Below are 14,133 nucleotides of genomic sequence, written 5' to 3' on the forward strand. Positions count from 1 at the left end.
AACCTTTTTTCAAAAAGTATCACAGGTGAAAAACTTAGTGCTACGCTTATGATCCAGAATCAAAGTAACAAACAAGCCACTGGAAGACTTAATCTTCGGCTCGTTCCAAGAAAGTCCGTCCGGCGAAATCAAACAAAACAACAATGCTGATTTTTTTTTTCGATGTGAGAGGAGTCGTCCATTCAGGGTTTGTTCCTCAGAGTGAGACAGTTAAGCAGACTTTCTACTTGAAAGCTTTGAACAGTTTATGCAACGGTGTGCGGTAGAAGTGGCCTCATTTGTGGCAGTCAGTAGACTGGTTTTTCCATCGTGACAATGCCCCTGCTCACAAATGGTATGACGCCTGTTCCTCACCTCCACACACTCATCCGACCTTGTCCTGTGCGACTTTGTTTGTTTCTTAGAATGAAGCACAGCGCTGTATGGTAGTGAAACATGAACCGTGGGAAAACCTGAAAAGAAAAGAATCGAAGCATTTGAGACGTGGTGCTACAGAAGAATGTTGTAAATAGATGGACTGATAAGATTGGGAATGAGGAGGTTCTGCGCAGAATCAGAGAGGAAAGGCATATGTGGAAAACACTGGCTCGGAGAAGGGACAGGATGATAGGACATCTGTTAAGACACGAGGGAATAACTTCCATGATACTGTAGAGGGTGAAAATTATAGAGCGAAACAATGATTGGGATACATCCAGGAAATACACTATCGGCCATTAAAATTGCTACACCAAGAAGAAATGAAGATGATAAACGGGTATCCATTGGACAAACATATTATACTAGAACTGACATGTGATTATATTTTCACGCATTTCGGTGCATAGATCCCGAGAAATCAGTACCCAGAACAACCACCTCTGGCCGTAATAACGGCCTTGATACGTCTGGGCATTGAGTCAGAGCTTGGATGGCGTGTACAGGTACAGCTGCCCATGCAGCTTCAACACGATACCACAGTTCATCAAGAGTAGTGACTGGTATGTTGTGACGAGCCAGTTGCTCGGCCACCATTGACCAGACGTTTTCAATTGGTGAGAGATCTAGAGAATGTGCTGGCCAGGGCAGCAGTCGAACATTTTCTTTATCCAAAAAGGCCCACACAGGACCTGCAAAATGCGGTCGTGCATTATTCTGCTGAAATGTAGGGTTTCGCAGGGATCGAATGAAGGGTAGCGCCACGGGTCGTAACATCTGCAATGTAACGTACACTGTTCAAAGTGCCGTCAATGCGAACAAGAGGTGACCGAGACGTGTAACTAATGGCACCCCATACCATCACGCTGGGTGATACGCCAGTATGGCGATGACGAATACACGTTTCCAAGATGCGTTCACAGCGATGTTGCCAAACACGGATGCGATCATCATGATGCTGTAAACAGAACCTGGATTCATCCGAAAAAATGACGTTTTGCCATTCGTGCACCCAGGTTCGTCGTTGAGTACACCATCGCAGGCGCTCCTGTCTGTGACGCAGCGTCAAGGGTAACCGCAGCCATGGTCTCCGAGCTGATAGTCCATGCTGCTGCAAACGTCATCGAACTATTCGTGCAGATTGTTGTTGTCTTGCAAACGTCCCCATCTGTTGACTCAGGGATCGAGACGCGGCTGCACGATCCGTTACAGCCGTGCGGATAAGATGCCTGTCATCTCGATTGATAGTGATACGAGGCCGTTGGGATCCAGCACGGCGTTCCGTATTACCCTCCTGAACCCACCGATTGCATATTCTGCTAATAGTCATTGGATCTCGACCAACGCGATGCAGCAATGTCGCGATACGATAAACCGCAATCGCGATAGGCTACAATCCGACCTTTATCAAAGTCGGAAACGTGATGGTACGCATTTCTCCTCCTTACACGAGGCATCAAGACAACGTTTCACGACGCAACGCCGGTCAACTGCTGTTTGTGTATGAGAAATCGGTTGGAAACTTTCCTCATGTCAGCACGTTGTAGGTGTCGCCATCGGCGCCAACCTTGTGTGAATGCTCTGAAAAGCTAATCATTTGCATATCACAGCATCTTCTTCCCGTCGGTTAAATTTCGCGTCTGTAGCAAGTCATCTTCGTGGTGTAGCAGTTGTAATGGCCAGTAATGTAATTGGGTAATTGGGGACAGGGGGGAGGGGGGAGGGTTGCACCAAACCAGTCAGAAGACTGATGACTCAAAAAAACGAATGAAGAGACATACGAAAGGAAAGCGTTTTGCTGATGTGAAGGAAAAATCGACAGAGGCGCTGCCAACCATCACAAAAGATGAATTTAAACAATGTTTTGAAAAAAAGAATAAAAAATTAGACACGTGTGTTAGTGCAAGTGGAAAGAACGTTGAAGCGGATTGAGGATTGTTCTTAAAATGTCAAGAAAAAACGAGTTCGGTTTCTTTCGGGTATCCCTTGCGGAGAAGCACTCGGCCGACACTCACCCGACGGCGACGTCCGCGGTGTCCCACTGGAAGGCGTCGACGCCGGCCGTCTGGCAGGCGCCCTCCGCGGCATCCACGGAGGCGGTGACGCCCTCGGCGCTGGCCGCATCCGACAGCGCGCTCTGCACGCCCTCCGCCACCCGCTGCGCCGCCACCCCCGCAGGCACGCACAGGCCGCGCTCCAGCAGGTCCCGCCGGAAGCGCGTCCGCAGCGCCGCCGCCTCCTGCGACACGCCCACGCCACAACTTCACTGGCATCCCGACCACTCAAAAGCGTCCACACATTGGATATGAAAAAGTACGTGGAAGAGGAGCTGGTGACGTCCCTACTACGCGAAGCGTGAATTGAGGAATCTGGCATGTCAGATTCTTGCCTCCCGGAGACGCCGTACTGTATGCAGCTTGGCTCACGAGAAATGTGGGCCCCACAGCGAAGTTATGACGTCTCACTAGTTGCCTTGCACGACACACATAGCGATTGCTCGGCTACGTCTGGGATCACACGGGAAATTAGGGTAACTTACAGTTTTCAAGACTTTGAGCTAACGTGGTGTCATTTTGACGTCATCGCTGTTATATTAGGCCGCCGGAACCGCTATCCGACTTTCGTTAACGTTCAGTGTTGGGTGCTTGGGAAACACCAATTGGATTCTGCAGTTTCGCATCGTAGCTCGCGTGTTATTAAAGTATCCCGTTGCAAGGAAATGGCACTTGGAAGATTTATAAAAACAAGTCATTCTTGTTACGATTTGCTATACTTAAACGTCACACCATAATGTATCGGCTATTAAAACCTTCGTGATGGGTAAGTTACAATACAAAGGGTAGCATTCCGCTAGTTTATCATGATATAGTGGTAAAGTGCATCGAGTTGGGAAATGTAGGATAGCACCGAAGGTGGTTCGCATCCTGCCACATCCTAATTTTTCTTTTTTTCTCTTTCGATTTTCTTAAAGGTTATGGGACTTCTTCATTAAGGTAATAGAAGTATGTTCCTACTCTAATATTTGATGATGTGTATAGAGTGCTCTCTCTCTCTCTCTCTCTCTCTTTCTCTCTCTCTCTCTCTCTCTCTCTCTCTCAGGTGTGAGCTGTCATTGTCAATACTTTACAAATTAAACGTGAAACACGCAAATGCCAATAAATATTTAAAACACGTTGAACATCTGTTAAAACATATTACCACTCAAAATAAATAGCATAGAGAAGACCGACACACTTGCAAAAGAATTAAAAGGCAACATAGTCTAAGCCATCTACACTCTGTGATCAAAAGTATCCGGACACCTGGCTGAAAATGACTTACAATTTCGTAGCGTCCTCCATCGGTAATGCTGGAATTCAGTATGGTGTTTGCCTACCCTTAGCCTTAATGACAGCTTCCACTCTCGCAGGCATACGTTCAATCAGGTGCTGGAAGGTTTCTTGGGGAATGGCAGCCCATTCTATACGGAGTGTTGCACTGAAGAGAGGTGTCGATGTCGGTCGGTGAAACCTGGCACGAAGTCGGCGTTCCAAAGCACCCCAAAGATGTTCTATAGGATTCAAGTCAGGACTCTGAGCAGGCCAGTTCGTTACAGGGATGTTATTGTAAAGTAACCACTCAGCCACAGGCCGTGCATTATAAACAAGTGCTCCATCGTGCTGAAAGATGCAATCGCCATCCCCGAATCGCTCTTCAACAGTGGGAAGCAAGAAGGTGCTTGAAACAATGTAGACCTGTGCTGTGATAATGCTACGCAAAACAACGAGGGGTGCAGGCCCCCTCCATGAAAAACACGACCACACCATAACGTCACCGCCTCCGAATTGTACTGTTGGCACTACACACGCTGGCAGATGACGTTCACCGAGCATTCGCCATACCCACATCCTGCCCTCGGATCGCCACATTGTGTACCGTGATCCGTCACTCCACACGTTTTTCCACTGTTCAATCGTCCAATGTATACGCTCCTTACACCAAGAGAGGCGTCGTTTGGCAATTAGGGGCGTGGTTCAAAAATGGTTCAAATGGCTCTGAGCACTATGGGACTTAACATCTATGGTCATCAGTCCCCTAGAACTTAGAACTACTTAAACCTAACTAACCGAAGGACATCACAACACCCAGTCATCACGAGGCAGAGAAAAATTACGGGCGTGATGTGTGGCTTATGAGCAGCCGCTCGACCAGGAAATCCAAGTTTTTTTCACATCCCGCTTAACTGTCATAGTACTTGCAATGGATCCTGATAGAGTTTGTAATTCCTGTGTGATGGTCTGGATAGATGTCTGCCTATTACATATTAATGACTCTCTTCTACTGTCGGCGATCTCTGTCAGTCAACAGACGACGTCGGCCTGTACGCTTTTGTACTGTACTTGACCCATCATCCTTCCACTTCACTATCACATCGGAAACAGTGGACCTAGGGATGTTTAGGAGTGTGGAAATCTAACATACAGACGTATGACACAAGTGACGCCCAATCACTTGACCACATTGGAAGTCCGTGAGTTCTGCGGAGCGCCTCCTTCTGCTCTCTCACTATGTCTAATGACTATAGAGGTCTCTGATATGCAGTTCCTGGAAGCAGGTGGCAGCACAATGCACCTAACACGAAAAACGTCTGTTTTTTGGGGTGTACGGATACTGTTGATAGAGTATAAAAGAAATTTTAAGAGCCAGTTTTCTTAGGACACTTCCTTGGCAAACCAAAATGTCTTCAATTGAAGTACATCTTTAACCAGCAATATGACGTTTTTCATATTTTGTTACAACAAATTTTACCAATATCAACGCCTTCTCGAGAGCCCCTCGCTGTTTTGAAAGAGCATTTATTCATTGGACGTAAGACAAATATGCTGCTGCTGGAATGGCTGCCAATCCTTTCTAATTACACACCAACTCCTGAAACTAGTTCTCAAAGTTTGTATAAAAAAAAAAAAAAAAAAAGCTTATCTTGTTGAGACACTTTAATGAACACTTCAATTTCTTAAGCCCAGTCCACATCAATGCAGCACTTTACATATTGACGAACGACGTAACTTCCGGAGTTTAACGTACCCTACAGTAAAGGAAAAGCGTAACCTCCAGTTCCCTCTATTTGAGGTGGGTGTTATTGTTTTTATTCGCCTGGCGGGTTGTGAATAGACAGTTGTTTTCATCTTCGATACAGCATGTGGCGTCAAAATAATGTCACGTTTGCAGAAATTCTTGTGAACAGTAAGTTACCCAGGAAATCACAACGTCAATAAATAGGTACCCATCAAAGTCCTGACCTTTGTCATCTGTTATCGAGAGGAGGACTGTATTAGGACGGGCAGCTACTTAATGTTAAACTGGTTTTGAACCGTAACTCGCTCCCCGCCTGAGACGGTCTCTTGTGCTTGCAGGACCGGTAACGTCACGTGCTGTGATGCACACCAGAGGGCCCGCATGTCTGGTTGGCCCCAGTATACAGTTGAACTCTGTATTTGGTGGCCTTCTCATTTCAAACCATCAGCACATCGATCTTACGAAAACGGGTAATTTTAGGTACGAATTATTATAATAAAATGACAGAAAACTGATAGTGTCGTGCACTACACAGAAAACGGTAGCAGGTTTGCGTCTAGCTACTTCCAATTTTTCTTCACGTTTTGTCTTCTAAAAGATACTGCATCGTTCTTATTAATTTAATAAAAGTTTATCTTCAATAGTCGATGATATTTATTATACATAATATGTCTGCTGCAGTCTTGTTATGTAGACCAACAAGTGGAATGTTCTCCAGTCGCCAGAAATCTTGAAGTGACTGCCAGTCAACGTCACTAAGTAAACATAAGCTACACTCATGATGGTACTCACTAATACCCCGTACTGGCACTTCTGACGAAAAAACAATCAGAATCGCAGATTTTGAGATGTGGTACAATAGACCGTCATTTTTTACCAATACAAATACTGGACTCACACTTTTAAAATACTCAGAAAAGCGTCAAAATATTGTTTTAAGAAGTCTAAATTTCAAAAACACTCCCCCTCCCCCCCCGGGAAGGTCACAGTACTGGAACCTCTTCTTTTTATACATCAAGCATTTTATAAACCCATCTCTTAGTTTTATGGGCTGCTACATGTTTGTGTCTTGCCGATAAATACATTTTTTTCGAAAAAATCTCGTCTTCCATTCGAATGAAACTATAAAACGAATCGCCGTCTTCAAACATATGGGAAATCGTTACTTCAGAGGCTACGGTAGTCAATACGACACCAAGAATGTCGGTATTATGCATGAGCAAACTGGCATTAGAAACTGTTCTTTTCACTATATTCGATTTAAGATCGAAAATTAGAAAATGACATGGAGATTCAATTGAGTTAACGAATAACTTATACTAGTACTTGTATCGGATCATTGCACATTATATAGTGTTCTTCTATCAGCAATTCGCAGTTCAAGCCGTTGACCAGAATGTTCTTCGCGACTGTCTCCGCTCTTCTTCGACAATCGCTAACAGAATTCACGAACTTGTTTTACGCGCGTTTACATTTATAAAGAAACTGTCTGGTTTGCTCGCCAAATGCAGCCGAGAACTACCCCTGATGTCGTAAATCACGATGTGGAGCACGTTCCGTGAAATGTAGCGGGTCGTCTCAGAGTGTGGAGCAACTCGGCGGACGCCGCGACCTGCGTGCTTCTCGATGAGAAACAAGTCACAAGTGAGGACCCCTTAATGATCCGCCTATATCCGCCGTTCATACGCCTATTTTATATTCTCTGTTAAACAATACAGTTAGGAAGATGTGAAGAGAAAGTAATGCTGAACCGCAGGATTTAGTTTTTAAAACTGTTGTTTCAAGGTCACTTATAACTCGAAAACCGCGGCCTCTGGAGAAGATGATGCCCTGTGCAAAAACAACCTTCTTTAAATTTCGTACAGAAAAGGCGCTATTCATTTTTTTTTCCTCCAGGACTAATACGAGGGTGTGCTGAAAAGTAATGCCTCCGAATTTTTGATGTGAAAACTCTTACAATTTGTTAAATAAAACAAACTTGGTTAACCTTCTACATCTTTATTCTTCACGTCTACATACTTATTTCTCAACATAGTCACCGTGGTGACGAACACATTTTTCCTGACGAGAGACCGCTTTGATAACGTCACTGCCGAATGACTTTTCTGACAGAGCCACAAGCTCTCCTCTATTCGCACCGCTTCATCACTACCAAAGTGAAGTCCTTCAAGATGTTGGATTGGATTTGATTGGATTGGATTGTTTGGGAGAAGAGACCAACCAGCGAGGTCATCGGTCTCATCGGATTAGGGAAGGACAGGGAAGGAAGTCGGCCGTGCCCTTTCAAAGGAACCATCCCGGCATTTGCCTGGAGCGATTTAGGGAAATCACGGAAAATCTAAATCAGGATGGCCGGACGCGGGATTGAACCGTCGTCCTCCCGAATGCGAGTCCAGTGTTCTTCAAGGTGTTGTTTAAGTTTTTGAAACAGATGAAAATTGTATGGGGCCAAGTAGGGGCTGTATGGGGGATGATCGATGACAGTGAACCCAAGGCGTCGGAATGTCGCCGATGACGCAGCCCTTATGTGTGGTCTGGTATAATCATGCTGAAGGTGAGCTCCATCCGTGGACAGCCTCTTCGAATTGGAAATTCGATTACAGCATGCTGTTTCTCAAGCACCGACACAGTTACATTACACACTGCCATATTACATGCTACAATTCGTTGCTGTCTAGCGACAGAGGGCTGAAAATACTTGGAGATGAAAAATAAAGACGTAGAATCTTAATAACGTTGTTTTATTTATAAAGCTTTAAAAACTTTCACATAAATTCGGAGGCGTTACTTTCCAGCACGCTGTCGTAGTTTACGCGATACAGGAATTTTAAAAATTGCAGATTATTAAAAACTTGTAACTCCCCCAACCACCTGTTCTTTCAAGAGCAGAACTTCCACGTATAACACAACTTCAGACGTCGCATTCCCTTACAAATGAGTTAATAAATAATTGGTGTTAAGCATGTAAAACCTTTATCGTTGAAGACACAAAACCCTATTTATGTTTGCTTTTGTTACTTTTGGATTATTCACCCACAGACTAATGAAAAAATATCTCAATGTTTATAACATCATATCTCCTGAGCAACGTGTCGTATAATGATATATTTTCGCAGGTACATTCATTGGTATATAAGGACGTTGTCTGCAAAATGAGTTGCGAATGGAGATGGCAGTAAAGAAGTAATAAATTAATACGTCATGCCTCATTCTGAAGTTTTACTACATGAACAGCTAATATGTTGTAAGCGGTAAAGCTTTTTCATTTCGCTATTTTGTGGATGATAACAGCAAGAAAAAGTTTCGAAAGGGTTTGAAGTTATGTGTCAAGTTTGTCGGAGCTCATGAAGTGTTCTCTTTCTCACGTACTGAGTGAATATACAGAGGGTGCACAAAAAAAATTTAAAAGCTGTATATTTTCAAACTGTTTACAAAAGAACCTTATCCCCTTCAACAAACCCTCCATTACAACTAATACCTTTGTCCCAACTGTGCTTCCACATTTCGAAACATTTTTTACAGTCATCCTCAGAAATAGCTGGTAGCTCCTCCCTCGTTTTTAAATTGGCTTCTTCGATGTTGTTAAATTAGCGTCCTTTCAAGTTCCTTTTCATACGTGGACGGAAGTAGGTCAGGTGAGTGAAGTGCGTGCGGCAGCGGAACCATTCTATTTTTAGCCAAAAACTATTTAACAGAGATGGCTGTGTTTGCAGGTACGTTTCTTTATGAAAAAATCAGTCTCCTGTTTACCACAAACAGGGTCTGTTTTGACGAACACAGTTTTTAGCTCATCTCGGACAGTTCGTCAATTGTCTGTCGACGGTCTGCGAGCACAAGATCTCGAATTTTGTCAGTATTTTCGTCGATTCGAGTAGCTGACTGACGTGCAGAACGAGGTTTCACATCAATCGACATGTCGCTATTTTTAAATTGAGCAAACCACTCGTACACTTGAGTTTTTCCCATAGCTTCATTTTGGTAAGCTATTTTCAACAGTAAAACAGTTTCAGCAGCATTTTTACCTAGCAGAAAATAAAATTTCACAGCTACACGTTGCTCACTTAAACGTGGCGTCTTAAAAAACGAAACTAAAGCAAAGCAACCCCAGAAAAAACGTTCACTACGGACGAACGGAACAAGCCTGGTCGACAACAAGGGCGGTACTACATGAACTCTGCCCGTGACTATATTATTCCGTTTTTTTTCCGCCTCGTAGTCTGGGTAATTTACGCGCCATGAGTTACACTACCTTAAGACTTTCTAACTTTAGTACTTGACGTACTGTGTCAAACCTTAACGTAAGATTATACGTGTTGAAGAGTAGTTCATGACAACATTTTAAATTTTTAAGTCAATAATTATGTGAAAAAGTGAAAAATAGCGAAAGTCAAATTTATGTTGATTCTGGAAGTCATTGGACTGGCATCTTGCAACTGGGACTGACTGTTTGAAGCTGTTAGCTAATATAGATATCGTAATGTATGTACTCCATGTAAGTACAGCAGAGCCGTAGTAAGGGATACATTTTCTGCGTTTGTGACGAATAGAGGGGGAGTGGGGTTGAGAGTGGAGGGAAGAATTGTGAGATAAGACCGGTCGCCAGTATGTGGTTATTCTCGTCCCTCTTCTCTGCGTCCGTGAGCAGAAGAACCGGTAAGCGAGGCCGCACTCTGCTACAGTACATCATAAGAATCAACTGCAAGCTGTTACGCAATTATACCGACCTTTCTCAAGCGCGCCTTGCAAATCAGTAGCGACTCAGTGCGCAGACACGACTGTGAAGTGTATATTTTCCACAAAATGCGTTAACGCTTGTTGTGTACATAGTTCCGCGTAGTCAGCGCGTACACAACTTTCCCACTAGAGCGCGCCCCGCTAAGCACAACAGCGCAGGCGCAGCGCTCGTCCGTCTCCGCACTACGAGATGGTGCTGCCTTAGAGACGGACCAAATTCTGCTTCCGCCGATCCGCGTATTAATATGTAACGCAGCCAATGAGATTGCTGCTAACGTAGAACTTCTCCTCGTGGATCACACTCGCACAATGATACATGAACGTACGAGGTATTAAAACGAGTGCACAGACCTCCGATTAGTCAGTCTGCATTAGTCTGTACCAGTCTATAGTCAAGTTTCAGTCTGCGCCTAATAAGATTACCATATTCCTGTACATAGCCATGAAGATAAATGTACAGACACTTTTGTCAAGTATCAGAGATATATGTGAGAATAAGATTAACGTACCAATACCAAAGGAACTTCAGATTGTCAATTGTAAGTAGCATCCAGAACCAAGTTAAGTAATTTTTATGCTTGTTATTATCTTAATAAATGTGTGTGAAAATTAATCAAGTTCTGTTTAAAATTGGTCACCGTCAATCTGCTGCTCTAAGCGTGCAAGTGGCATTTCTATCGTCTGACCTAACGGCAGAAGGTAAACACGCCACGATAAGACCACGAGACATATTGCTGACACTCGCCTACTTCGTTAGAGCGACAAGTCAAATAATCTGATGGTGTGTGTACCGAAGGTCTTACAGTATGCACACCACAACGCTGTACGGAATTCAGATGTAAGGTTCTAATAAAACCAACGCAAGAAACGCACAGGGACAGAATCTACGTATACCCCTGCGCATTGCTCTGCACTGCTACGCAGGAAACTGATTCTTAGTCATCCTGTGGATATTTCAGTTGTGACGTTCTCCACGGAAATGCGACTTCTCGCGTCATTAACGCTGTTCGCTCTTCAGTTTACAGTCACACTGCCTAGTCTTGAATTGAAGTAAGTGGCCTCTCCTGTCGTACAGGATGGCTAACAAGGGACACTTTCGACCTTGAACGCTCGGAACCTCACGATACCATGCTTATAATAAGACTCAGTCTTAAAAAGCAGTTGTCTGTGTTATCTCCATGCAAAATGTTGTATTCTATCACAAGAGACATTTTAACAGAGAGGAACAAAGAAAGAAGGCATCAATTCCATAGGGAAATTCTACGTAATTCAGTGACTTCAGTGTATCATTAGATTTTCAATCAGCAATGCAAAAACCCTCTGCTTAAAGTGATTATAATGGCACAAAATACATATGTGTTCTTTATTTTTCTACTTTTGCTTGCCTGTACATAAATGTTTCGTGGGCAAGTTGTTGCAAGTTTCTTTGAAAGATTTGGGCCGAAAGTGCCTTGTGCCTCTTGAAAACAGATGTAACAGCTTTTTTGCTAGTCTTCCTGTCTCTGATAAAGCGACATCAATTGTGTAGCCGTGAGTAGAGCTTTACGCAAACTGTAACACAGTAGCTGTAGTTTTCTCTCCTCTGTGAGATGGTGTTGATGATGTAGACATTTCCTTCTGGAATTGACTGTGATCCCTGTTCCAAACAAGCCGGCTGGTGTGGCCGAGCGGTTCTAGGCGCTTCAGTCTGGAACCGCGCGACCGCTACGGTCGCAGATTCGAATCCTGCCTCGGGCATGGATGTGTGTGATGTCCTTAGGTTAGTTAGGTTTAAGTAGTTCTAAGTTCTAGGGGACCGATGACCTCAGATGTTAAGTCCCATAGTGCTCAGAGCTATTTGAACCATTTGAACTGTTCCAAACATTTCCTTTCTCCACACCATAAACATGTTAACTTCCTCCAAAAACTGTTGTTCGTTTTGACATATACTATTATCGTCTTCTGTGTCCTTATGTGTGGCAAGTGTGGTAATATGCCTGGATGAAAAGCCATATGCAGCCTTAAGATTGTCGATAAAGGAAATCGAAGCTTTGAAATTGTTCAAGCCAACTATTTTAGACACTTCCAAGGCACACATTTGCAGAAGCCAATGGTGAACTGTAGATCCATAGGACCTTGTTCCATCAGACTGCGATACTACATGTTCTTTTATAGTTTTCTATTGCGATAGTCTGTTTCCTCTGAAACGAGCTCCTGTATGCCTTTTGTAAGACAGATAATTTAGAATTAATCTGCAACTTGATTTACTTTTAATGCACTTACAGTGCCTAGTTATTTTACTATAGGAATTGGAGCCACAATTGTAATAGTCTTCATAAATATTCTCTAGTATGCTGTCATCAATATCTTCCAACACAATGGGCCTCTACCTTTTGGGTGGAGATAGTTCGTACTCATTTGGACTGAAGCATTCCTGTTGCTCTGGAGATGAATGTCGTGTACTGTTTCAACAGCCACCTTCAGGTTCAGGTTCTTCCTGTCCTTCAATATCAGTATATCTATCCAGCATAAAATCATGAATTTCTTTGTCATCCCCAGTATAATTCTGAATTGTTGTTTATATAATATCTCTGTGAACTCTCTGTCCTTGACCCCGATTTCATTTCCATATTCAGCATGTGGCAACTTTGTCCCTAATATTTGGACCATATTTGTAGGATTAATTGTCTTCATGTTATCACTGTACACAGTTTATGCAGTAATCCACATGCCAACTCGCCAAGAGACACATTCGTACTGCAGCTATAGCATTCACTCAACTCGAGCACTTGCTAGTGCAGGTACAGCATGCCTATGGCTGATGGCGCCAGCAGACAAAGGCTGAGTTTTGCATGGAAATGACACAGAACACTGTTTTTTTATGGTAGAGTGTTAGTCTAAACATGGTTTCGTGTGGTTCTGAGCGTTAGAGGTCAAAGTAGTCTCTTGTAAGAAGCATTCTCTCATCTAGTAGTGCAGTGCAGCATCTGGTGATTTATGTAGATCCTGTATGTGTACGTTTCTTGCTTTAGCTATATCTTCTTTCTTTTTCTTTTTCACGTGCCTTTGTCCCACATCAGTGTACATTCGGCATGGCATTAATGGATGTGGCATGATCAATTTAAGGGGTGGCCCGTTGCCCTTCCTCCCTTTGTCCCATGCCAGTGCACATTCAGCATGGCGTTAACAGATGTGGCATGGTTAATTTAAGGGGTGGCCCGATGCCCTTCCTCTCTTTGTCCCATGTCAGTGCACGTTCAGCATGGCATTAACGGATGGGGCATGGTTAATTGAAGGGGTGGCCAGATGCCTTTCCTAACTTTGTCCCATATGAGAACACGTTTGCCATGGCATTAATGGATGTGGCATGGTTAATTTAAGGGGTGGCTGGATGCCCTTCCTCCCTTCGTCCCACATCAGTGCACATTTTGCATCGCATTAACCAATGTGGCATGGTTAAGTTAAGGGGTGGCCGGGTGGCCTTCCTGCTATTGGCCCCCTTCCCTCCCCACCCCTCCTCTTATTGCCAAGGAAGGGATATGTGTACCCCACTGTCTGCTTGTAGTGCTTTTCATGTGAAAGTAAGCGAAAGTTTTTGTTAGCGAATTGTGTAATTGAGGCAGCACTTGTGTACCAGCCCTGAATTCACATAGTGGGAAGTGGGAAGCCGCCTAAAAACCATGTCCTGGCTGATCGACACTTCGACTCTCGTCATTAACCTGCCAGGCTTCGATCCAGGGCTGGTGCGACTCCCTGTAACAGAAGCGGCGTCTTAACGTGCATGGCTATCTCGGCAGTTTTCTTGTGTTAGTTATATAAGTTGCTAATTAATGTATTCTGTAAACTGTAAACACATTTCATGTAAAATAAGCAGGCATGTCTGAGTACTGCGTTGCCACTCAATTACAAGGCCAACTACAGAAGGATACAACAGTCTGTAGGTAGTCA

At 43.8% G+C, this 14,133-nt stretch overlaps 1 protein-coding gene across 1 annotated transcript in view; it reads right to left on the reverse strand.

The window, feature by feature from the left end:
• The window catches only part of LOC124622951 (nose resistant to fluoxetine protein 6-like), a 185,072-nt gene extending 179,165 nt beyond the window's left edge, over positions 1-5,907 (reverse strand). Inside the window, exons 1-2 of the mRNA XM_047148741.1 lie at positions 5,842-5,907; positions 2,433-2,656 (exon numbers count right to left, since the gene is read on the reverse strand). Coding sequence (XP_047004697.1) covers positions 2,433-2,656; positions 5,842-5,907 — 290 coding nt within the window. The remainder of the gene's footprint in view (positions 1-2,432; positions 2,657-5,841) is intronic.
• Between the last annotated feature and the right edge of the window lie 8,226 nt (positions 5,908-14,133).

The sequence above is a fragment of the Schistocerca americana genome, chromosome 7 (genome assembly GCF_021461395.2).
Source record: "Schistocerca americana isolate TAMUIC-IGC-003095 chromosome 7, iqSchAmer2.1, whole genome shotgun sequence".
NCBI lineage: Eukaryota > Metazoa > Arthropoda > Insecta > Orthoptera > Acrididae > Schistocerca > Schistocerca americana.